Source organism: Oncorhynchus nerka, linkage group LG22 (assembly GCF_034236695.1).
Source record: "Oncorhynchus nerka isolate Pitt River linkage group LG22, Oner_Uvic_2.0, whole genome shotgun sequence".
NCBI lineage: Eukaryota > Metazoa > Chordata > Actinopteri > Salmoniformes > Salmonidae > Oncorhynchus > Oncorhynchus nerka.
In genome coordinates, this window is record NC_088417.1 from 69,331,167 (window position 1) to 69,357,560 (window position 26,394).

General features: G+C 42.2%; 3 protein-coding genes across 6 annotated transcripts; 2 read left to right on the forward strand and 1 right to left on the reverse strand.

The window, feature by feature from the left end:
• The first annotated feature begins 18 nt into the window (after window positions 1–18).
• Window positions 19–1,725, forward strand: LOC115105559 (autophagy-related protein 101). Its single transcript, XM_029627735.2, has 2 exons — window positions 19–622; window positions 747–1,725. Exons 1-2 carry the CDS (start codon window positions 371–373, stop codon window positions 1,146–1,148), a joined length of 654 nt encoding a protein of 217 aa, XP_029483595.1. The 5' UTR covers window positions 19–370; the 3' UTR covers window positions 1,149–1,725.
• Window positions 1,726–5,319: 3,594 nt separating this feature from the next.
• On the reverse strand, window positions 5,320–11,808 carry LOC115105560 (zinc finger and BTB domain-containing protein 21). The gene is given in 3 exon segments (XM_029627736.2): window positions 5,320–10,455; window positions 11,701–11,737; window positions 11,740–11,808. Coding segments are annotated over 3 exon segments (3,180 nt in total). The 3' UTR covers window positions 5,320–7,381.
• Window positions 11,809–14,131: 2,323 nt separating this feature from the next.
• LOC115105561 (uromodulin-like 1) lies at window positions 14,132–24,346 on the forward strand. 4 transcript variants are annotated; one of them, XM_029627737.2, is made up of 17 exons: window positions 14,132–14,271; window positions 14,679–14,921; window positions 15,472–15,636; window positions 15,975–16,084; window positions 16,198–16,384; window positions 16,718–16,858; window positions 16,961–17,455; window positions 17,745–17,999; window positions 18,350–18,462; window positions 18,667–18,886; window positions 19,149–19,286; window positions 19,431–19,975; window positions 20,287–20,429; window positions 20,530–20,766; window positions 20,959–21,118; window positions 22,918–23,002; window positions 23,513–24,346. In XM_029627737.2, exons 1-17 carry the CDS (start codon window positions 14,169–14,171, stop codon window positions 23,698–23,700), a joined length of 3,528 nt encoding a protein of 1,175 aa, XP_029483597.2. In that variant the 5' UTR covers window positions 14,132–14,168; the 3' UTR covers window positions 23,701–24,346. The 4 variants fall into 4 exon arrangements, with proteins under 4 accessions (XP_029483597.2, XP_029483598.2, XP_029483600.2 ...); XM_029627738.2 differs by lacking the exons at window positions 22,918–23,002; window positions 23,513–24,346 and having other exon boundaries at window positions 20,618–20,766; window positions 20,959–21,044; XM_029627740.2 differs by lacking the exons at window positions 20,959–21,118; window positions 22,918–23,002; window positions 23,513–24,346 and having other exon boundaries at window positions 20,618–20,822.
• Window positions 24,347–26,394: the final 2,048 nt, after the last annotated feature.

Here is a 26,394-nt window from a genome sequence, read left to right on the forward strand (position 1 = left end):
AGAAATGGCTCCTCCTCTCTAGTAAGAACGACGACATTACACTTTGTGTCAGCAAGTTATTATGAATAAATACATTTAAAGAACATAGATAGCAAGCAACAACATATGTAGCTATATTCATCAAGTGAATCTGAAAGTTGCGCCTTCTCTTGATAACCTTCGAACTTGGTCGAGGGAAATAACGTTTGCTGCGCGTTATAGCTAACTACTCACGAAAGCTATCTAGCAGTAGCATCTAACGTCCGCTAGCTAGCTCATTTTGATGTTTAGCCCTGTTTTATGGAACGTAAACAACCATTGAAGGGTGTGTTTCAATAGCTTGCTAGTTTCCCCATATATTCAACCTGCCACTGTGGGGAAGCAGATCATCATGAACTGCCGTTCGGAGGTTCTGGAGGTGTCGGTGGAGGGAAGACAGGTCGACGAGGCTATGCTGGCTCTGTTGCACACTATCCTATTGCATCGCAGCACTGGAAAATTTCACTACAAGAAAGAGGGCACCTACTCCATTGGCACTGTTGGCACACAGGACATTGACTGCGACTATATTGATTTCAGTTTTGTTCGTGTTTCTTCAGATGAGCTTGACAGGGTCATCAGGAAAGCAGTGGTCGAATTCAAGGTAGGCCTGTGTGATTATTTTGATTGTTTGGCTATTGAAATTATACATTAAAACATGTAGCTAGCTGTATTTTTTTTTTTAAACTGGCATCCATTGACCTCTGGATCTATGTTGTTCTTTACAGGATGCCATGGGCAACGGGACTGATGGAATGGGACAAATCTCACTGGAGTTCTACCAGAAAAAGAAGTCTCGCTGGCCTTTCTCTGATGAGTGTATTCCATGGGAGGTCTGGAGCATTAAGGTCAACGTCGTCAACCTGGCCAACGAGCAGGAGAGACAGATCTGCCGGGAGAAAGTGGGCGAGAAGCTGGGCGAGAAGGTGATCAACATTGTGGAGGTGATCAACCAGCACGAGTACCTACCCAAAATGCCCACACAGTCGGAAGTGGACAATGTGTTCGACACCAGCCTCAAAGACGTACAGCCTTACCTGTACAAAATCACTTTTCAGATCACTGATACGCTGGGCACCTCAGTAAGCACCACCATGAGAAGGCTGATAAAAGACACCTTAGCACTGTGAGGGAGCCTCAAGATGATTTGCATCGTAAAACATGGCTGTGGGTAGCCTGGTTCCAGATCTGTTTGTGCTGTCTTGCCAACTCCTATGATTGTGACCATAGGATGTTATCTAGACAACACAAATGGATCAGGGGCTAGGCTATGTACTTTATTGACGATGGGATGTAATTGCTTCATTGACATCGGCATTTGCAGGCCTGTGAGTGTCTTAAGTATTAGTTATAAACACTGGTAGTACGCTAGAAGTACCACCATCAAATGTCTAATCCGCTTTATTCACATTTGTAAGCAGTCATTTTAGGATTCTACTTATCTATCCCTATTCTTTCACAAAATGCCTTTGTCAACACTGAAACATGACCTTTCACATCCAATAGTACAATTTGAGCTTTTATGTTTTTGTATGAAGAAAGTGCTGCAAAAGTAGCATGTCTGTCTGAAACAGGTTTTCATTTAATAACTGCTTTAAGTAATTGTAAAGTAACTATCTTATTTATGTTTATGACATTAGCTTTTGTCATTAGAAAATAATGTGCAGAAAGGTGTTTCACTTTTGAAAATAAAATTGATAATCCTAATTGACTTCACTTTGTTATTCTAGAAAACCACCTGGTTCTGTGCTTACTGATGTTAATTAATGAAAAGACAGACCAACGCGAACTTCGGCCTTGCGCAGTGGGTGGCCGTCCTATTGCGTCTGACCACAGAACATTGGTCGTCATTTTCTGTTCATTTCCTGACTACACGTTGAATTGCCGCGCTTCTTCCACACCAAGCAGGTGATTTACTGCAGATGACTGACATTCGTGTTAGTCTGTCTTCTCCTTTACAGGTTCAGATTTGTGCAGTATATTCAAAGACAGTACAGTATGAAGATAGGCAGAAACTGCTTCTACAATAGACAGTGGCGATTTTAGCATGTAAATGTTGGGGCAAACTCCCCACATTTTGTTTTAGATGCATGTCATTAAAGCCACTACACAACACTAAACAATACATTCATTGGACTATAACGGTTACACACGGTGTTGGGACTGCTGCCCCAACACCTTACCAATTTTACTCCTGGCTATCAGCGGAGCCTTGTCTGGCAGTGAAACAGTTCATTCAGCCTCATTTACTGCCTTAAAAAAACATATGGCTGACTGGCTTAAACAAATGTGGTTTCTACTGACAATTGAGATGTACAAACTATGGCATAAGGGGACGGCGAGAGGGTAAATGGCAATCGTAATTTCGATTAAGACAATGGGCGAGTTAAGACGGACATAGTCAATATAACTAGTTGTTCAGCACTTTTTAAACGTACGATGACAAAATTCAGAACATGGGCCGTTCTTACAGTATTCTCCCTGTACACAGAGTCAGAACCATAGGGTAAATAAAGGGGGCATATAAGCAGACACTGAAATTCTTACAATATTCAATGATGACATTTCTCTAAAACAGGCTATAGGTTACATGTGCACCACCAAGTCAGAACAGTAGGCTAAATTATGAGGGGAAATGGCCCAAATTATTAGGGTGGGGCACATGGGCTACTAACAGCTTACTACACAACATACACTTAGTATTACTTTCTTATCTACAGTATACATATCTCCCTGGCATATTACATAATTTATGCAGCAGCATACAATACATTTTTGTACTTGCCTTATTGTGCTATGCTCACTTGAACAGGAAGGTGGTGCGGCGGTCTTTCGTGAGCAAATTTTGTCATAAAAGTCTGGCATTCTCTGGATTTATGGTGCTTTCAAAGAAAACTGGGAATTCGGAAAAAACAAGGTAGAATCAAGACGTTAGTGATCTTCAGGTCGGAGCTCTCGAAAGAGGCCCGAATTTCCGACTTGGAATTCAGAGTTGCATGACTGTTCAAAACGTATTTTCCCAGTCAGAGCATGTTTTTTTTCCGAATTCCCAGTTGTCTTGAACTCACTGAAGTCTGAGATTTTCCAGTTCTGAGTTTCTAGTTGTTTTGAAAGTGGCAGAAGTCATGCTGGATTGACAGCATGGCCAATGTTTATCCTTTTAAGCTTGGAAAATAAACCCTTAAAAGAGATTCTTAAAGACTTGGACCACACATCCACTCCACTGAATAGCAGGCTAGTGATTGCTTTGCAATGCTTGCAGTTAGCCACTGATTTTTCCAAACCACTCATTGTTGAATTTGCCATTTCCAACTTGTTGTGTAATGTTAATGTCCAATGGTCGATGAGCACCGATACGTTTTATCTATAATTTATCATCATATGACAAGGATTTAAAAGGATTTGCCAGTAGATTGTCGACTTGATTCATGATGATGACTGCTAAGTAGATTGCTAACTAAGATTTTGAAAGTTGATGTTGACATGATCAGTCCAATCAAAGCTACTGTGATTTGACATCATTTTATCTGTTGCCAATGACTTTGAGCCTTCTTGCATGGGCACTTCTAATGTAACTCTATGACAGCACCCCTTGGGCTTGAATTTTTGAGCTCTCCCCATAGATTTTGCAATAACGTGGCATCCCTATGAGTGACAGAACACTGAGCCAATTACGACGCAACTAGAGAACATTACCACCCCTACGCAGAAAGCATTGAGCTGGGCTGAAACATCTGCATTTTGGAGCTGCCAAACTCAAGAAAGCCAAAAAGAGACCATGTTTGTATGCGGCTTTATTAACTCAATTATTATTTTTTATATATTTTTTACATTGTTTGCAAACTGATATGTGACACATATTAATGCCAAAACAACATGCAAAACAGCCAAAATCATAGCTAAACAGGTGGGGTTCAAAACACGTGGGGCTCTGGCCCTGAATGATGTGTCGCTACTGACAATAGAAATCCCAGATCACACTTATAGGCAATGTCATGGCGATGTTAGCTAGTTCATGCACAGAAATGCGTCATCAGGTATAAAGGTAATCTCGTGCCGAACTGCACATGTGCAGGCCTTCAATTCATAGGCACTCCTTCGATATAAACCTGGTCTGTAAGGTCTATTTCGCAAGTATTCCGGGAAGTCTCGCCATTTTGCCTCTCTGGGATAATTATCAACCTCATACAAACTATTTCAGACTTAATCATACTAGTATTGCTACCATACACCACACCCAGTATATATATAATATACATCATTTAGAAACTGTGGTATACTGTATACCAAACATGCAGCTTCAGACAGGTGAAGTTGTAAGGATGTTGAGGAAATCTTCAAATAAAGAATTAGTCACTAAACAGTCAAGGCATTTTTTAGGTTGAGAGGCCAGATGCTATATTCAAAAGCAGTATTTGCCATGCAGCTGTGTGGATGTTTTTCCTCATCTAAGTTGCAAAGGTTTCCTCTCCAATCATGTATTTTTCATTCACAGGATGACCTTGTACAATAATGGAGAGCAAAGCATTTCCAGTCTCTATATTCTCAAGGGCCACAGAGCAGACAGCAAATTCACTTCCAGAGTTACAGCCAAAAAATGAGTCACCACTGTCCAAGTGGCTAAACAGTTTGAAAAACATATCTGTGACCCACAGTAGTGACCATTTGTCCAAGGAAAAACTTTGGCACCATTTCTCTTTGTCATATTAGTTCATTTTAATCTATTTTGCATTGTTATCTGTAACAGCTTTGGTAATGCCTTAATAATGGTGCAACTAGTGCAAACATGACAGCAGTTTCAACCGTTCCATAGTGGAAACGAAAGCCAACTAGAGACATGACTAATTTAAACACATACCAACTTCTCCTGAAAACAATCATGATTCCAGGTAGTGATGGGGGGGAATCGTTACAGTTATATTTAGGGATATTATTTTTGACGATATATCGTATAGTTTGGACAATAGAACAATATATTTTTGGCGTTAATTGGGTGTACCTGCACCAAAACTTCATCTTTTTAAATAGGGAGCCAATTTGTTTTCAGCACTTATTTCCATGCCTGATTTTCATGTCTCTCTCTTGTCCCTCTGCAGCAGACATATGGTGAGCATTATGTTTAATATATCTAATGGCAATAAAATCACAGTATTGAATCGCAATATATATCGTATCGGCACCTAAGTATCGTGATAATATCGTATCGCGAGGTCCCTGGCAATTCCCAGCCCTAATTAAAGGGTGTTTGTTTCTTATAAGCACAATACAAACAATATACACACTCAATATCAAGGCAGCTACTGAATTATCAACTCTTTATTACAGAAAAAAATTCAAGCACAAAAACTGTAGAAAAAAACTAAACTGCTGTTCATGTAGAGCAACCATACAAATATTAATCATTGCAGAAATAGCACAGTAATACTAAAAGTATGTATTTTCATAAACAAACAAATTATAGGTACACAATTATACAAACGCTGCCATATACACAAAATTATATTTAATTTCTTTGCACTCAATTTATTTTTTTAATGATCTTGCATAAAATCCAGAGCACAAATATAAATATATACTTTGTTTGAACCTAACCACCGAATTTCAAAATCCCTTTTCCATGTGTAATTAAGAAGCCATCACCACCACAGCAAAAAGTATACACTTAAACAACCAAAATACACACTTTAAATTCTGACTCTGTTATAGGACAGGGAATTATTTTCCAAATCCCCCCCCCAAGGGGCAACAGTCTTGCTTTCACATGTTCTTAATTATTATATACATATATATATAATTAACTTTGAACACGGCACACCTGTTAATTGAAATACATTCCAGGTGACTAGAGTGTGCAAAAGTGTTAACAAATTCAAAGGGTGGCTACTTTGAAGAATGTAAAATATATTTTTTGAACACTTTTTTGGTTACTACATGATTCCATGTGTTATTTCATAGTTTTGATGTCTTCACTATTATTCTACAATATGGAAATAGTAAAAATAAAAACCCTGGAATGAGTAAGTGTCCAAACTTTTAACTGGTACTGTATGTGTATATATATATATATATATATATATATATACACACACACACACACACATTTATTGGCTCTTGGTTGTAAAACCATTCTAAATATCCATGTAAAAAAAGTTAATATGCAAAAACACTGACTGTGCTTCATTTTAACAGATCTATTGTAAAATTGTCTCGATGCATATGCTAAGGCCATGCAATCAATTCATAGGATTACTTGTGTATTTATCAACCTCAAACTATTTCACAGTTAATCATACTAGTATTGAGCCGACAGAGAGTAAAATACGCATGCTCTTATCCATTCAAATTCACTCTACAAGTCGCTTGTGTGCTGTTGTGTACCAAATTAATAGTTAAAAACAAAATCTACCATACACCACACCCAGTGGGCAGAACGTAAACAAAACTCCTTTCCCAAAAGTACATATTTTCCATATTCTTTACACAATAATCCACTAATGATAATCTGTAATTTAATGAGTGATAGCTAAAATTGAACAAGAAATGATTTATTTTACTCAGGATTTACAATAACTAAAAAAAGTGTCAGTTGAAATAATGCATGCGTTTCCAGTTCTTATCCCCCTGCTAATCTAACTGGTCTTTGGTCTTGTTAACTTGTATAATCTACATGAAATATCATTGGGGCAATGACAAAATCAGAATGAAGAATTAACACAAATAGTCAATATGAAAACCATACTTTTATGGTACAAAACAGATTACAGCTGAAATGTTAATGGAATGCAGATGATCCAAAATAAAGATTCACATAACTGAAATTAAATCAATGTAATTTGACCATTATATGTAATGTAAATATTGAACAGAATTGCAAAGTGCATATCAATAAACATGATGCCTGAGGCCACTAATATCATCTTCATAATGTCATCTTCACACATCAATCAACACAAATTCACAACATGCAAAAGCACGTAACTGTTCTTGAATTGTACAGTACAGCAATTCCTAAATAAAGCACTTTCTTGAATCCCCCAAAAATAGTTATATAGGTAAAGCAAACTGAAAGGGAGTTATCTGAAATAGGTCAGTACTGTGTAAATCCAATATCAAAGACAAAGCAACTATTGTAAGGAGCTGATGAGTCAAATAGCAGTTCATTGCAGACATTCACTTTCTCACCTCTATGACACATGGCCACTGGAAAAGATAACATGAAGGAAAGCCAACTACCAACAGCAATAGATACATTCAAAATCTTTCTTGTGCCGGCTGAGTTGTAGTTGATCTCTTACGATGCTGTGAGCATAAAGTATCATCTCAGAGGCTCAAAACAGAGTACAGGTGTTTGAGTGAGACACATTTAAATGTGACTATGGCTCTTCTCGTGGCTCCAAAGACTAAAGGCAGTCTTGAATGTTCTGTGGCAGAGCTTACACATGTACTGCCTCTTAAATGTGAGGGCAGAGAGAGTGGGGGCATGGTAAAAAAGGGTTTCTGATTCCTGAGGGGTGAGGGAATTATCCACACTATCCATCTTGGGTAGGGGGCTACTGTGTGATCTGTCCATCTCTGGCCTCTTGGTCCTGGGCATTGACGATGAGCTTCCAGGGTTCTCCTTCTCTTTTGCTACCACAGCTTTAGCTACCACTGTATCTGCCTCCATTGGTTTAGGTGGAAAAACTTGTGGGGCAGGACATCCAGTTGCATGTGTGAACGCTGGTGGTGGTGAGGGGGAGGGAGACAAAGGGCGCCTGTCATCAACCTCTCTCGTTCCAGGTTCGTCGGAGGTTGACATGTGGGACTGGAAGTGGCTCCAAAGGCGGAAGTTGGTCCTGAAGGCCTTGTTGCAGATGTGACAGATGAAGGGTTTGATGTGGCACAGCAGCTCCTGGTGACGCTCCAGGTCTTTGTGGCCACCAAAGAGCTTGCCACATTTTTCGCATGGCCACACGCCTGGCTCCTCAGGCTCGACGGAGGCCCCGGACGTCATGTCCTCCCTCTCGCTCACAGCCTCCTCAATGGGCTCATCCTTCACGGTCAGCTCGCCGTGATGTTCGTTGTGACACTGGCTAGCATTCAGGTCCTCGGGCACGAATGATGAAGAATCCTCAGAGTCCAACATAGGCGGACCTGAGGAGTCACTGTCGATGATGTCCTCTCTGGAGCTCCCCACTCCCACAGACTCCTGGGTATGGAGAGGCCTTCCGAGGTGGTCAGATACCTCTCCATTGTTCTCCTCTTGATGGCTCAGCTGCTCCTTAACAGTCATAATGTTGTGGTTGTGAACCTCCACCTGGTGTCTCCATATGCTGAAGGAAGACTTGAAGGTCCTCATGCACTCCAGGCAGGTCAGTTTCTTGTACTTGCAGTGTGCTTCATGCTCTTTTTTAACCGCTGGGCTGGAGAATCGGAGGCCACAATAAGGGCACACGGTTGCGTGTCGACAGCCCCTCTCGTGGTCTCCCTGCTCAAAGAGAGAGGACAGCTTCTCATTGCACAGCCTGCAGGAGTAAACCTCTGTGTCCGTGTTCTCTCTCTGACTGGGCTGGTCCTTTTGGCAGAGACCGCTCTCTCTCTCAGTCTCTTGGTTGTCTCTCTCCGCAGGGTGTGTCTTCAAATGCTGCTTGAATTGATAGAGAAACACAAACAATTTCCCACAGTAAGGGCATATCAAATTTGACTTGGACCTCAGGCCACCTTTTTTGGCAAATACCTGAGACTGCGAACCCTGCTTATTCCTCCTCAGCTTTATGAGCAAGGCTTTCTTTATTTCTCTCTCCCGCACAATATCAATCAGCTTCCTCTGAAACTTCTCATCCAGCTCGAATGAGCTGGAGGATGATGCAGGGTTTTGTACCACTCCGTGCTGGGTTTGGCAGTGGGTCCAGACTTTGAAGTTGGTGTGGAAGCGTTTGTGGCAGATGTCACAAGCATATGGCTTATCTGGGTTGTGATACATGTTAACATGACGGTGCAATCCAGCATTGGATCTGAACACTTTCAAACAGATCCAGCATTTAAACATCTTGCTCTTCCTGGGATCATCAGTCCAGTCATCATCATTGTCATCCATGTTGGAGTTGTGAGGTACAAATTCTGACATATTGTCATCGTCATCTTCACATGGGAAATCATGTTCGTTCACCCCTTTAGACTTTTTGAATGGGTACCTTCGATTGTCTCTCCTCACCCTTCTCTTTCCAGGGAGTTTAGAAAATGGCTTAGTAGGGTCTTGGTCAAAATTAATTTCATTGTTTTTGAGGTTAACTGGTAGAGAATCCCCAACTGTGATCCTAATGATCTCAGAGGGGTCAGACAGTGGGCTGCTAGGCTCAGTCTTCACATGGAACTCCTTTCCTGGAGTTTCATCTTTATCATGCCTACTGTGGTGCCTTGACTTGAGAAGAAGCGACGGAACTACTTTCACACTTTGTTTGTGCTCTGTCTGAATCTCTTCCTCTGTATTTGCCACCATCTTAACAACAGACTGTTCTCGGCCTTGCAGTTTATTGAGCTCCAGTGTGGGGGAGAAGACTGGGATGGGACTGTCCATGGATAAGGACCTGCGCAGCAGGCTTTTTATGAGTGGGCCACTCCTGTCAATGGTCTGACTAGGCTCCCCTACCTGGCCCTGAAATTGTGGTTTGGATCTGTAGAGCCTCTGCTCCTCCTCCTCTTCTTTAGTGCTTAGATCAGACTGTAACATGACTGTTGGAGATTCACTGAAGGAGACTGAGGAGGTGAGCTGTGGCCTTACTGATGACCCTGTGTGTGATGTCTTCCCCTTTAAGATGGAGGCATATGAACTGATGGGCTTGCTATCAGAACCCTCACCAGTTGCTTCAGCTGATTTTCTGGGATTGGATGCAGTGTTCCTGGCTGATTCGTTTGGTTTCCTGTGTCCTGAAGCTTGAGTCTGTTCTCCTTGATCATTTGAACCATAGCGTCCGGCCCCGGGAGCATCACCCCTTCGGCTCTGGCGCACAATGACACTCCTCAGCTGGATGTCGTTATCGTCCTCTGAGAAGGACAGCCTTTTTCTGGAGATGCAGTAGGACACATGCGGCCTTGTTGACATAATGTTGGTTAGAAAAGGGATTCCTAGACTGTAGCCCAGCTCCTGGATGGCTGCCAGGCTGCCTCTGTCCACGAAGAGGGAGGATGAGTATATGTAATTCAGTACTATCTCAAAGGCGTCAGGCTCACAGAAGTCCAGCTGTATCACTTTGTGGGGCTCAGACTCCCTTCGTGTGAACAGTGATTGGAAATACTCACTGCTAGCGGCGAGCACACTCCTGTGGGCCTGGTACCGCTGATCCCCCACAACCAAGACTGTGTCACAGAGCTGCCCCCTCAGGCGCTGCTCATTGAGCACCCCCAGCACAGAGAGGCCATGGGATGGATTACTGTAGTGCACCAGACTCTCCATTCTGGCTGAAAGGCAAGAACAAAAAGGAGATCCTTTTTATTTCAAGACCCGCATTTTGATTCACATGTTTTCAGTAAAAAAGTTACCAAAAAATGTATAGGCCTATACATAAAATCAAACAAATAAATCGAATCTGAAGAAATATATAACAGCAGAAAAGTTGCGATAAGTATAAGAATCTAATAGCATTATGGCAAATTCATATTTCACCATGTTTCAGAAAAGTATGAATGAGATACAGATGAAAGCATGTATTTATTTTGCTATGCAGTCTGTGCCAACTGATTGCTATGAATATATTAGTGAAAATACTATTATTTCTCGTTATATAAATCCTTCATTTTAGAATACCAAAACACATATAATTTTGAATAAAAGTAAGTTAAATGTAATTGAGTAGTTTAGATCAATCAGCTACTGGTAGGAGTTAATGTATCTAGGCCCATCTGTGGTAAAACGCAAATAACATGACGCATGCGCATTTATAGGTTCTATTTCGATTACATCATGTCTTTAAATCAGAAGACATGGCATGCCATGGGGTCATATTTTGCAGGGACGCAGGCAGCGTTCATTCCGTTCCACACACACATAACTGTGGACACGGATATCAATTTCACATGATAAATAAACGTGTCTGACACGTTCCATATCAGAAAAGTTTATAACGCTGCGCGCCCATAGAATGTGTCTGATGGGAAGTCAGGGGAGCAAGCATTAGATCATATGCGAGACGTGGCTTAAATTCCTGATGACACGTACGTTAAACATGAAACTGGTTTTATCGCTCTGGCAAGTATCTTCCTCGTTATGGTATACATTGGTGAATGAAAATGTAAACAAATAACGCATTGCGTGGTCTGTTTGTTACTGTTGCTGGCAGTGATATCACATGATCACTTGGTGTTACAATGTTTCCGAAAGAGTAAAGTTGCATCCGAAATTCGCATTCTGAGAATGATTCAGGACTTTCAATCAAACACAATCAAACCCCAGTCCTCGAGAAACGAGTGCGTGGTCAGTGAGTGTGTGCGCGCACACACCCGCTACTGTATTTTCGCCCTCATTTACAGCGCAGACGCAGCATCTACAGCACACATAGGGCAGTTGCTCGTGAGGCTTATAAAAATAAGAAACAACCCCCTCTGAGTTACGTCAGGAAAAAAACATTTTCTCCAAAGAAGACTTCAATATAAGGCACTACCGCCAGATAGTCTAAACAAAGTAGTTTTATGGTTTTCTAAACTTACCCCTATGTCTTCGTTCTGTTCCCACGGAGCACACGAACAAGAATTTATATCAGAATTCTGTTGAGTGTGTGGTAGTCGTGATTCCATCCATCTTGAACTTGACGTCATCCCACTCCAGGGATGAGGTCATCAAATACAGCGCTCGTCACGTGTGCTGCGTTCTGATAGGCTGCTTTATACCCGTAGGCGGGAATGTAGGACGTGACAGGCTAATTTAAACCTCTTAAAGTGGCAGGTCATATTTTCGTTCTTTGAGACTTAAACATTTCATTGGGAAGCAATAGGAATTAACATAAAAAAAAACATATTCCTATCAGATCAACATTGCTGTCTCAGTGGCAAAGTATCAATATTCTGTAGGCGAGAATGTGATTCTCTAAAACCATAGACAGATAGCCTACTATTGATTTATGTGGAATTACTGAATGGAAATGCATAATGTATTTTGCTCTTATTACTAGTTATGTTAATTTATTTTTATATATCTAATGAATGACAACAATCATGGAAGGTGTGGCACTGCTATTGCCTCATTTTGACATGTATGTACAATCTGTGTGTATATGTGAATACTTTAAGGTAAGCTACTTGACCACAAGTATGTGGACACCTGCTCGTCAAACTTCCTTATTCCAAAATCATGAGTATTAATATGGAGTTGGTTCCCCCTTTGCTGCTTTAACAGCCTCCACTCTTCTGGGAAGGCTTTCCACTAGATGTTGGAACATTGCTGCAGGGTCTTGCTTCCATTCAGCCACAAGAGCATTAGTGAGCTTGAACACTGATGTTGGGCGATTAGGCCTGGCTTGCAGTCTGCGTTCCAATTCACCCCAAACGTGTTCAATGGGGTTGAGGTCAGGGCTCTGTGCAGGCCAGTCAAGTTCTTCCACACCGATCTCAACAAACCATTTCTGTATGGACCTTGCTTTGTGCACTGGAGCATTGTCATGCTGAAACAGGAAAGGGCCTTCCCCAAACTGTTGCCACAAAGTTGGAAGAACATAATCGTCTAGAATGTCATTGTATGCTGTAGCATTAAGATTTCCCTTCACTGGAACTAATGGGCCTAGTCCGAACCATGAAAAACAGCCCCAGGCCATTATTCCTCCTCCACCAAACTTTACAGTTGGAACTATGCATTTGGGCAGGTACCGTTCTCCTGGCATCTGCCAAACCCAGATTTGCCCGCCGGACTGACAGATGGTGAAGTGTGATTCATCGCACCAGAGAACGCGTATCCACTGCTCCAGAGTCCAATGGTGGCGAGCTTTACACCACTCCAGCAGACGCTTGGCATTGCACATGGTGATCTTAGGCAGCTCTAGCAGGGAAGAAATTTGACGAACTGACTTGTTGGAATTGTTGCATCCTATGACTGTGCCACGTTGAAAGTCACTGAGCTCTTCATTAACGCCATTCTACTGCCAATGTTTGTCTATGGAGGTTGTGCTCGGGTTTTAGACACCTGTCACTAACGGGTGTGGCTGAACTAGCCAAATCCACAAATTTGAATGGGTTTCCACATATTTCTGCATATGTAGTGCATGTGCATACACTGGATAGAACAACCTGAAACTGAGGGTGAGGCACTGTGATTGTGGTGCTGCAGATGATGGCCAGTACCATCATCTGTGGAACTAAATAATGTGATGCCGACACCTTCAAATGGTTATTGTGCCACTCAGGTTGAGCCACCACATTCCTATTACTGATGGTTAAATTTCAAATCACATTAGAATTACAAGATGTAGAACATCCCCAAGCCAGTAAGGAATGTGCTGTGATGAGTAAACCTTTTAAATTCCAGAGGATATAGAGATCTTTTTCTGAAGGGGTGGAACATTTTTTATTTTTTATTACAGTCTTTGAGGGAAATGTGACAAAATCAATACCCCTCCTGCCTGCCTCCCTGTCGGAGGCTGTGGGTGAGGAGATGAGTGAGGATATGAGAGTAAACACTGCCATGGGGACCTGAGTAGAAACCAAGTCACCTGGGACAGACACTGCTGCTCTCATCTCACAGCCACCATGTTGTTTGCTGGCACTGACAGTACCATGGCAGGTCATAACACAACCAGTACACAAAAGCAAAACTACAAATGTGTACAAATGCTTGTATGGTTATATATTATAACTTTTTGGGGTGATAATTTGCCACAGTTAGGGATTAACAGTAGTTTTAAATCCCTGAAATACTCTGTCAAAACATACAGAAACATAGGAACATACAAAGGAATCAATTTGACTCCAGAAATGGCACTTGAACCAAATGTGAATGAATACACCCTCTCCATGTAGTTGTATAATCTCTCCATCTAGATTCTACATATTGCCATGCAGTGTGTTACACTTGGGACTGTGGGAGCAAGGGAGAAGGTGATCAAGGGGTGTGGATGATGAGGGGAAAGAAACTCAGAACCGTTACCAACAACTCAGCTCTGAAAATGGACGTGCAGCAAGGTCCTTGAATGCATGCCATATTTTATGTATTCAAGATGAGTTGGATGTCCTTTCTCTGTCTGGCCACGGCCTTTCTGGACCTCTGTAGGGGACACAACACTTTGTTTGAAGGTAGGAAAATAAGCCAAATTAAATTATGACACAATCAATATGATAATGTGTATGCTCTACTGTTTATTACCATGTTCCATTATATATCTTTGTAAATATGTACAAGAAGCCCTATGCAAATTATTTACTGTACCTGCATTTACTGTACCTGCATTGATACTGTGGGCACTCCTTGGCTGTGGGCACTCCTATGAATGCTCGCAGTTGTGGAAATGAAAACCTGTTATTTGTTTGAGTTCATATATTCTGTTATTTATGCAACATTGATCTGCAAATACTTATTTTCCAATATTATGTTTTTGTGACTGTTTTTTTGGAATACCCTGCCCATTTGTCTTAGATTCTGCAAACATAAAAACATGGATAGTCTCCATTAGATATATAATATAACTATTCCTGTATTTCAGGATATGACCTGTCTATGTCCAGCTACCACCTGTGTACTCGACATGAGAGCACGGTGGTGAGTAAAGTGTTGTCCTATAAGATCTCTTACACGGTCAGGAGGTCATGTGGTGGCTGGCTACCCTGGAAGATGTGTGAGGTCACAGTTTACAAAAAGGCATATCGGACTGAGTACATGAATGTCATCAAAGACGTTTTGAGGTGTTGTGATGGCTATGAACAAGTGGGCAGCTACTGTGCTTTACGTGAGTATTCTAGCTTGTATTTTAGGATTATTAAAAATATATATATATATAATTTCACCTTTATTTAACTAGGCAAGTCAGTTAAGACGGCCTAGGAACAGTGGGTTATAACCGCCTGTTCAGGGGAAGAACGACAGATTTGTACCTTATCTGCTCAGGGTTTTGAACTTGCAACCTTCCGGTCACTAGTCCAACGCTCTAACCACTAGGCTACCCTGCCGCCTCCTCATGTTGTTCAACATGAAGAGAAAATATGTTTAGGAGAGCACAGAAGTATCTAAAAAGTGTAAGAAATGTTCATCAGTACTATGGGCCTGCCCTAATACTATCAGGACCAGTCGTCATGGAGACTTGTTTATATGGAGCAGCTAACAAAGAACACTAGATGGGGCTGTGGACCAAGAACACAGTTATAGTTTGCTATTTACAGTGCTCTTTGTAAACATTTAATCGGATACTCTCTCTCTCTCTCTCTCTCTCTCTCTCTCTCTCTCTCTCTCTCTCTCTCTCTCTCTCTCTCTCTCTCTCTCTCTCTCTCTCATTGATTAAGCTATGAACAGAAGTGGAGAGTTCACTGCTAAGCCAGGGTCCTGTCCTGAGGGTGTTGTGGAGGCACCCAGGAGTGGAGGGTGTGAATGGGACTTAGACTGCCCAGGCTGGAAAAAGTGCTGCCAGAGAGAAGGCCTTTCTCTCTGTACTGACCCTCAGTCTGCAGGTAAGTACAGATCCCAGATCAACTTCATAGTGATCAAAGATATACAGGTAAATGCCAAAATAAAGGAAACACCAACATAAAATGTCTTAATAGGGTGTTGGGCCACCACGAACCAGAACAGCTTCAATGCTCTTTGGCATGGATTCTATAAGTGTCTGGAAGTCCATTGGATGAATGAGACACCATTCTTCCATGAGAAATTCCATAATTTGGTGTTTATTTAATGGTGGTGGAAAATGCTTTCTCGGGTGCCGCTCCTCATATGTATATTCATTGTATAGTACAGTCACAGAAAATTATATTGTAAACATACTAGTATTCTTAATTATTTCACTCAGGCAGTAGAAGCTGGTGCTTTCACGTCACTGTGACAGCGAAGATAGATTACCAGTGGCTGATATCCATGGACGGGGGAATCCTGAACCACACAAGGCTGCTGCACTCTGTGGTAGGTTCCTGTATCTCCCTATGTTCTTCTCAATGATGGTCCATTAAATGGTCCCTATATTTCTCACTGTATGTGCCCAGTATAGGCCATGACCATTCTGTATTGGCTTACAGGTGACTGGAGCGCTGGACTCTTATGACGTCTCTGTATACTATATCAGATCCTGGCCTATATGGCCATTTAGAACCTCCTCCTCTCTGCTGATTAGATCCCCTGAAATTCTGTCCCTGTCCAACACGACCACAAAGCTGCACCTTCTTCTCATACACATTGAGGAAGTCACCTCAGTGTCAGTTGAAGGTAAGGGGATACTGTACTGTACTGTGGGGCGTAAAACACACAGGGTTTTCTGGTGGATATAATGATGTGTGTGTTAGAGTTGTTCTCTTGTTACTGAAAACCCTGCTCAGGAAAAGCTGACTCAGTAACACCACGGTGTCCCACTCTGCCTCCACTTCCTCTTTACACTCATCTGTGACATGTTTCCTCTGGAAATGGAAAACTGGCCGTTGACACACACTCACAAAAACACACACCAGTGCGAACACACACACACAAAACGAATAGACACACACTGAATAATGTATATCCTGTACACAGTATCTACTACACATTATGCTGCTGTCCTTTCAGACATGAATGAGTGTAGCCATGCCGCTCTCAGCAGCTGCTCACGTCAGGCAGACTGTACCAACACAGAGGGCTCCTACAGCTGCACCTGCCATCCAGGATTAATTGATCTCAACCCCAACAACAAAGGGGTACACTGCCAAGGTAAGGACAGGGAGTGGTGTGTACTTACTCTGGGTTATATGAAATTCATGGAAAGATGTAAAAGTTTGTAGCTAACACTCAAACTGTTCATTCTCTTTTCAGCTGCTGACCCTGTGACCTCACTAGTGCCCAGTAATGCCACTCATATGTTCTGGTGGGCCAATGCTACAGAGTTGCCACCCAACAGTACCAGCTATCAGTCCTGGGTCTCCAGCTTTACTGATACCCCAACAGCCATAGCTACAACCACAAACAGGAGCATGATGCTGAGCTCGACCCATATAGATGCTACCACACATAACCCAGTTAATGCCAGCTCCAACAGGTCTGAGACCAGTACCGCAGTGACACCCTCGAGTACTGTATTGACCTCCAGCAGGCCTGAAATCAGTACAGCTCTCACATCCTGGAGTAGTTCCACCTCACTCCAGCATACCACTAACCCCAACTCTCCAACCCCAACCCTCTCCACCTCGGCCCCCTCTGTACCGGCATGGCAGACACATCACCAGCAGATCAGCACTATGCCACAAACCAGCCTGGAGCCCACTCTGGTGGTGTCCCTGAGTGTATCACCACCATCTCCATCCACATGCTGTATGGAAATCAATAACACACCGATTATACATTGTACAACGGCAACAGTTTTAAGCATATGGACTTTTTTAAATATCACTTCTAATATTTTGTTGATAGAAATTCCCCCAATGACTCCCCTGCTGTTTCTAAGAACCCCTGAGGCTGTTTGCATAATATTCTCCAAAGTGCTCCACATACATCTTTAATAATCATAATTTAAAAAATTTTTACTCACAAAGTCATTGATAATTGATACAATTATATTTCATAGAAGTTGAGATTGATTACTGTCTCCCTTCTCCCCCAGACCCCGCCCCCATCACCAACCTGCAGGCTTCCAGAGTCACTGGCTCATCCTTCTACGTGTCCTGGATGACTGGCCAATCCCAGAGCGGGTTTAGCTTTCTGGTGGTGCTGATGGAGGGGTCAAAGGTCAGGGGACGCTGGGAGACGGGGCTGTCAGTCTGGGAGGTGACATTGTTGAAGCCTGGGGTTCTCCACAACGTTACTGTCATTTCCTGTCCCTATGGGAGTCAGGGGGCCAGCCTGCTGGTTAAGACTGGTAAGTTCCATGTAAAGAATGTGTTTAAAATGTAAACTTTCTGTCATCTTTTTCAGTTTTGTTATGTCAATATCACTTAAAATGTGTGCGTACTTAAACTGATGCAGTACATTTTAGCGATATGTGCTTTATGCATAAGGAGGCTGATATGGTGTGCCCTATGCTGCTAGCCAAAGCCATCTGAACAAGGACAAGAGGAAAGCCCTCTATTATTCATTACACACTGACACAGCAATATGATTTGGTTTCACTTACGAAAGCACTTTCACGTTATGCTGACTCTTATAGCAGATATGAAACTGTTCTAGTGACTACAGTGCTTTGGCTGGATGTGTGTATCCAATTCACAGCTGCACAGACACTTGGAGCAACAGCTCACCTGACCAATGTGCAGTTCACTGATGCCCTGCTGGACCCTACTAGCCAGATGTATCAGAATCTTAGTCGTAGTATTATGGAAGAGGTAGGAGACTTCCACACAACGGCTGCTTTGACAAATGTTTTTTTGAATTTTTACAAATGTTGAATGTTTGAATGTTGTCATTGTCCTCACTTATAGAACGTGGAATGAATGAAAGACACTTAAACATGTTTTGTAGTTGTTACATGTTGTTGTTTCTATCAAATGACAGACACGAACACACTGTCTCCTCTAACTGTCCCACAGATCCTCCAGTCTCTCCCTCCTGATATTCTGGCCCTGGTAAACTCAGGAGATGTGAGGGTTCAGATCACAGGCCTGGCCCCCGGCAGTGTAGTAGTGAACTTCACCATCATCTTCACACCCAGTCAGTCCTTGGACATCCTGAAGGTGTCCTCTGCTCTGATGCAGGCCCTACAGAACAGCTCCAGATACACTGTTGACAGCAACAACACCAGCATAGATGGTAACGCTGTCTTAACCTTGTACAGTTGTAAGAATACGTAGACTTTGATAAAAGGATGTGTACAAGATAATGTGCCAGGTTCTCCAATGGGCCTTTCTTGAAAATTATTATTTGAATTAATGTGACTTCCTGCTTAAATATAGGTTGAATATGAAATAAGATAACTCTGTTAGCATTATATGGAGAGCACATTTAGTGATACCAATCTGCATAAACTGTTAACCTGATATTCAATGGTAGATTGTTGTTGCTGTTTCAACAGATGTTGATGAGTGCAGTACAGGGGACATGGACTGCTCCCCATGGGCCCAGTGCACTAACACCTGGGGCTCCTACAGCTGTCTCTGTCTGGATGGATTCACGGACTCTAACCCCTCTAGGCCGGGACGGGTCTGTTCAGGTAGACAAAATGGAGTAATCGCTTTCACTTTTTTGATAGTCTAAATTCAGATCTGGATATGGTTACTAGAGTATTCGTCTCACACTGCCTAATCAGTTCACTACAGTTCAAACTGTAATTGTCTTTTTTTTTGTTTCCATACAGCTCCTTTGACCACAACCACACCTATGTCCACAACCACACCTATGTCCGCAACCACAACAAACACTCCGGTTACAACCAGCAATACAGTGTCAACCACTACCACCTATAATACAACCTCAATTACATCCAACAATACAGATGCAGCTACAATGAACGCACCCGTTACAACCACTGTCAACAATACAGTTAGAATCAACAACACAGTTTCAACCAAAACTCCAGTCACAATCACAACCATGGCGCCAGTTACAACCTCAACCATCACTGAAGTTCCTACAAAACTGACCAGCGGTCTCATCAAAACCAGTCTGCAGCCTGAGACTCCTACATCTCTGGCTCCTCTGGTCTCTTATACGGAAGCCATCTCAGTGGAGTGCAGGGCCAGTGCCATCACGGTGACAGTGGCCAGGGACTTCCTGTGGTCGGGGAACATTGGGGACTCTTCCCTGTTCCTAGGGAGACAGGAGTGTGGCGTGAACGGAGGGAACAGTAGCCACGTCCAGCTGACGGTGGCTTGGGACGAGTGTAACACACAGCTCTTATATGTGAGTCGGTAAACTTGTCAGTCAGTGGCTAGAGGGTGCTACCTACTGCCCCCTTGTGTCACAAAGAGCATAGTCTCTGGTGTGTTTTGGCTAAATAAAAGGTTATTCTATAATGCACAAAACAGACCTGGATTTAACAGGTTAAAATGTCATTATTTATGTACCATTTATTCTATACATTAAAAACATGAAGCCTGTGACCATGGTATCTTGTAGGTGCAGGTATTGGATGACCAAACTAGATTGAACTGTCCTCATGGTCTGTTAGAAAATAAAATAACTAATTTCCCATTTTAACTTTTGACCTTCAGAACAGCACTCACTACACTGCTCAGGTGAATCTGTACAACTTGCCTGATGACACTACAAGGGTTCCCACAGTATGGCTGAAGGTCCCCATCATGTGTACCTTCAGGAGGAGCATCATCATCTCCTCTGGTTACAGCACCGCAGGGTACGCTCTGCCAGGCGCCATGGTTACCTTATCTATGTCACTATGGTCACATGATATATTTAGCTATTTATTTACATCATATCTTATGGTGTATTGACAGGTATGATATGATCAATGATGCTGTCATGGGCTCAGGGCCGTTCTACGTGACATTTCAGCTCCTGAATGGAATGTCATCCCTACCCCAGAACTACAGCCTGTCTCCTGAGGAGGACGTTGTGGTCGAGGTCAGCGTTGACTCCACGGTCTCCCAGATCAAAGTGGTCATCAACAAGTGCTGGGCCACCCAGACCAGCAACCCCTTAGAACCAACAACCTATGTTTTTCTGGAAAACAGGTCTGTTCTACAAATGCTTTTGAAGGTGCCCTATTATAGTTAGCTTAGATGCTAGGTTTTCATTCCGTGGCATATAATAGAATAACATTTATATGTATTGTCCAACCGAGGATGGACATTTGCTTGAAGATTCAGATGTGTTTGGGAACTTTCTAAGCTTTGTGCCGGTAATCTCTCTCTCTTTCTTATCAGCTGTCCCCTCCCAAACACATACACCACAGTCGTGGAGAACGGCAACTCCAGCAAGTCTCGCCTGTCTCTTCGCATCTTCTCCTACATCAACCTAAATGTCATCTACTTGCACTGCCAGATTCAGATCTGTATCGAGACTGGCTCGGCCACCTGCCAGCCTGTGAGCATCTGTCCAGATTTATTCATACTGTACTACTCAAATATACAGTATTTACTTTGATGTCTAGATTTACTGTCCAACCAGGGGTTAAATGGGGTATTTGGAGGTGGGGAAGCTCTGGCAGGTTGAATAAAAGGATTATGCCAAGATTAGGGTTAGAATTAGGGTTAGTGTTACTGCAGTAAGTACAATGTATTACTATTCTAGGGTTTGGGTTAGGGTTACTACTTTTTATCCTACTCCCATAAGGTGCTAGAGCCCGGCTCTGCCTGGCTCTCGCTTTGATCCGGGTATCTCCAGTTCAATTTAACCACTGTGTTCAACCCCTTTTGATATGACTACCTAGAGGCTCTTGAAAAATGCTCTACTTGGAGAATGTTTAATTATACTGAACAAAAGTGTAAACAAAACATGTAAAGTGTTGATCCCATGTTTCATGAGCTGAAATGAAAGATCCCAGAAATGTTCCATACGTACAAAAAGCTTTCCCTCTCAAATGTTGTGCACAAATGTGTTTACATTCCTGTTAGTGAGCATTTCTCCTTTGCCCAAATAATCCATCCACCTGACAAGTGTGGCATATCAAGAAGCTTAAACAGCATGATCATTACACAGGTGCACCTTGTTCTGGGGACAATACAATGCCACTCTAAAATGTGCAGTTGTGTCACACAACACAATGCCACAGATGTCTCAAGTTTTGGGGGAACGTGCAATTGGCATGCTGACTGCAGGAATGTCCACCAGAGCTGTTGTGAGAGATTTTAATGTTCATTTCTCTACCATAAGTCGTCTCCAACGTCGTTTTAGAGAATTTGGCAGTACATCAACCGGCGCACAACCGCAGACCACGTGCAACCACGCCAGCCCTGGACCTCCACATCCGGCTTTTTCACCTGCGGGATTGTCTGAGACCAGCCACCTGGAGAGCTGATGAAACTGTGGATTTGTACAACCGAAGAATTTCTGCACAAACTGTCAGAAACCACCTCAGGGAAGCTCATCTGCGTGCTCGTCATCCTCACTAGGGTCTTGACCTGACTGCAGATCGGCTTCGTAATCAACTTCAGTGGGCTAATCTCACCTTCAATGGCTACTGGCATGCTGGAGAAGTGTGCTCTTCACGTGTGAATCCCGGTTTCAACAGTACGGGGCAGATGGTAAATGTCAACGTTGTGAACAGTGCCCCATGGTGGAGTTATGGCAGGCATAAGCTTCGGACAACGAACACAATTTTAAAAAATTCGATGGCAATTTGAATGCACAGAGATACCTTGACCAGATCCTGAGGCCCATTGCTGTGTCATTTATCCGCTGCCATCCCCTCATATTTCAGCATGATGTCGCAAGGGTCTGTACACAACTTCTGGAAGCTGAAAATGTCCCAGTTCTTCCATGGCCTGCATACCCACCAGACATGTTGCTCATTAAGCAGGTTTGGGATGCTCTGGATCTACATGTACAATAGCATGTTCCAGTTCCCGCCAATATGGAGTAACTTTATGCGATGGAGAAGTGTTGCGCTTCATGAGGCAAATGGTGGTCACACCAGAAACTGACTGGTTTTCTGATCCCCGCCCCTAAATTTTTTAAAGGTATCTGTGACCAACAGATTCATATCTGTATTCCCAGTCATGTAAAATCTATAGATTAGGACCTCATTTATTTATTTCAATTGACTGATTTCCTTATTTGAACTGTAACTCTGTAAAATCTTTTAAATATTTGCATGTTGCGTTTATATTTTTGTTCAGTGTAGTTCAATGCTGTTCTCTTTCCATAATCTTTTCCTTTGTCAGGATTGCTTTGGGCGGACAGAAAGATTCTCCAATCTAATTGGAACAGCAAAAGCATCCTGTGGACCATTGCTTAGATCACACAAAGGTACAGTAAATACATTTCAAAGTGTGACTGCATCAAAATAAGCTATACTGTGACAATGTGATGACTAGGCTACTGATAATTTCATAGACAGCCAAGTCCAAAATTATTGGCACCCTTGATAAAGATGAGCAAAAAGAATATATAAAATAAATCATGCAAATACAGGATCTTCCAGTAAGACAATGACCCCAAGCACACATCAAGAAATTGTTCATTGACCCCCCAAAAAATCAACATTTTGCAATGGCCATCTCATATCCAAACTTGAACCCCATTGAAAACCTGTGGTTTGAAATGAAGAGGGCAATCCATAAGGGTAGACGAAGGATATCAAGGATCTGGAAAGATTCTGTATGGAGGAATGGTCTAAGATCCCTCCTAATGTGTTCTCCAATCTAATAACACATTTTAGAAAAAGGCTCAGGATGGTTTGTACGAGGCTACATGATGTATAGGATGATCAACTGTACATATAGTGGAGTTAATATATTCTGACGTGTTTTCTGGCAGTGTCCGTCGAAGAGAGATCTGATACTCTTCGTCTGGTGGGCTACAGTTTACTGGGAATAGGACTATTCCTCCTCTTTATCGGGAGTCTCTCTTCCTTGTTCTTCAGCCACAGGAAGCGAATTGGAACCTACAGCTTCAGCCTCAAAGCCAAACAAGATAACTATACCTATCATGTTTTCAATACTTAGTGCTGGAACACTTTTAGGCTAGTTTTAGTGAACTCAAAGACATAGTAAAGTTGGTATTTCATTTCTTCAAGCTGTTGCCTAGTAGTCAGAAATGAAGAGGTCAATACAGATAATTATGATTAAACTATTCATTTGGATGACATCAGGGTCTTTTCAATTTTTTCAACATTGATACACTTAAATAAATACTGTATACAAAGCACTGTTTGCCTTGGAAATTAATGTTGTCTTGTTAGGATTTGTATAGTGAATCTTATTTAAAAAATATCATATATTCTGCAATCCCTTAATCTTCTTTTAAACTGATATTTTTCTATAACTGAGAAAATCTACCATTTATAAATATGGAAAATGCATGTATTTTATAAGTATATCCTGAAGTCTTCTAAAGTCAATAGCAGAAACATCCTGAAATATTGACCTGCTAAAATATGTGAAATATGTTCATAAACGAACAACTAGAAATAAAAAGGAATTATTTGTATATTGGAACATTTGTAGCAGAGGGAGAGAATATTCCCCCAATCTTTATTTATGAGGTGAAATGCTGAATTTGTGATACAATCTAAGAACTACTGTAATAATCCATACACTAGAGGACACTGTTGGGTCATTGCATAAAAAAATAAACATAGGTCGGACAACAGATGTTGTGATTTCACAGTGTTATGATATCATGAATAAGATATGGTCACACTATAAACATTTTGGATGATTGACATTAATTAACATTACATGAGGTATTGCACATTTACCAAATACATCAGAGACTTGGTGGTCTATATGTCTGTGCTGCGTGCATGTGTAAATGTGCAGGCCGGGCCCATCATGTGTATGATGACTTCACACCACCACTTCACACACACCTTTGTGACACACACACCTTTCTCTCTCTGAGAGGCGAGCCCTGTGGAGGGATACATGGTAAACAGCAGGAGGCTGGTTTCTTTCAGAGGCGTACCCTGGAGACCAGGAGGGTGGTGGGATGGGGGGTACAATCTGTGTGGACGAGGACTGATAAACCCTAACCCCAATTAACCCATACAACCCCAACCCACCTTCTTACTGGCAACCCATTTCTATGGAAACATGGGGGGGGGGGGTAGAAGTAGGGAGGAGGATGTGAGGGGGGATGGAGGAAGGGAGGGTGAAACGGTGATCTGAGGCAAAGTATCAAAGGAACAAACCTCCATCAAAAGAAAACAAAAATAGTAGATTGTTACAGTTATAGAGCGTCGCACAGTTGGCCCAGCGTCGTTCGGGTTAGGGTTTGGCCGGGGTAGGCCATCATTGTAAATAAGAACTTGCCTAGTTAAATAAAGGTTAAATAAAATGTTTAAAAAATACCCACATTGTAAAGCTGAGTGAACTGTAGATTCAAAATCTAATCAAATTGTATTTGTCACATGCACCGAATATAACAGGTGTAGACATTACCGTGAAATGCTTACTTACAAGCCCTTAACCAACAATGAAGTTCAAGAAATTAAGTTAAGAAAATATTTACAAATAAACTAAAGTAAAAAATGTAAAGTAACACAATAAAATAACAATGAGGATATGTACAGGGGATTCCGGTACCTAATCAATGTGCGGGCGTACAGGTTAGTCGAGGTCATTTGTACATGTAGGTAGGGGTAAAGTTGGGGGGGGTCAATGTAATAGTCCAGGTGGCCATCTGATTAATTGTTCAGCAGTCTTATGGCTTGGGGGTAGAAGCTGTTAAGGAGCCTTTTAGTCCTAGACTTCTTGCTCTGGTACCGCTTGACATGCGTAGCAGAGAGAACAGTCTATGACTTGGGTGACTGGAGTCATCGACAATTTTTTGGGCCAGCCTCTGACACCGCCTAGTATATAGGTCCTGGATGGCAGGAAGCTTGGCCACAGTGATGTACTGGGCCTTATGCAGTACCCTCTGAATCGCCTTACGGTCGGATGCCGAGCAGTTGCCATACCAGGCGGCGATGGAACCGGAAGTTGCCATACCAGTACCCACCAGTATGATATAACATCCTCCTTCAATCAAATTCATCCAATGATTTTCAGCACCATAGGTTTGATTCCCAATGATCCACTTCTGCAATTTTGTTGATTTCATTTCACTCCAAAAATGAACAAGTAGGTGTTTTTCCCCTGATCTAATGACCTAATTAAGGATTCCTTTAGCAATGAATCTGGCTTTAAGAACATTAGCCAGGGTTTTTGTTCACCCCTGTGGTGTGCAGATGTGTTGGATCATCCATAATATTCACAGAGTGAATAAGAAAACACTGCACTGAATTTCCAAAGAACCCCAATTGTTAAATACCACTATGAGTGTCTGGGAGTCTTTTCCAAACATATTACATCGAATCTGGGGACTAGGCAGGGCCACAGAAGACTAATGTCTTTCTTTTTAACATCCCAATAAACAGTATTCTAAGAGGCAGCTGAGCCAAACATCCATGTAATGGCGGAAAATTGATCTTTCTGTCCTTTTTTCCTACATCCTTCCCCTCCTCCTCCTCTCTTCCATCCTCAGTCCATTTGGCAGGCAGGAGGCACAGACAGCATTTATCACCCAAACTGCTGGTCTGTCTGTCTGTCATCTCCCTGGGCTTTCAGACCATTACTAATTCATGTTCTCTCTTCCTCTTACTTTCAGCCCATTGTCTGTTCATTTGCCATTAACAGCCAGGGCCGAATCTAAGCACC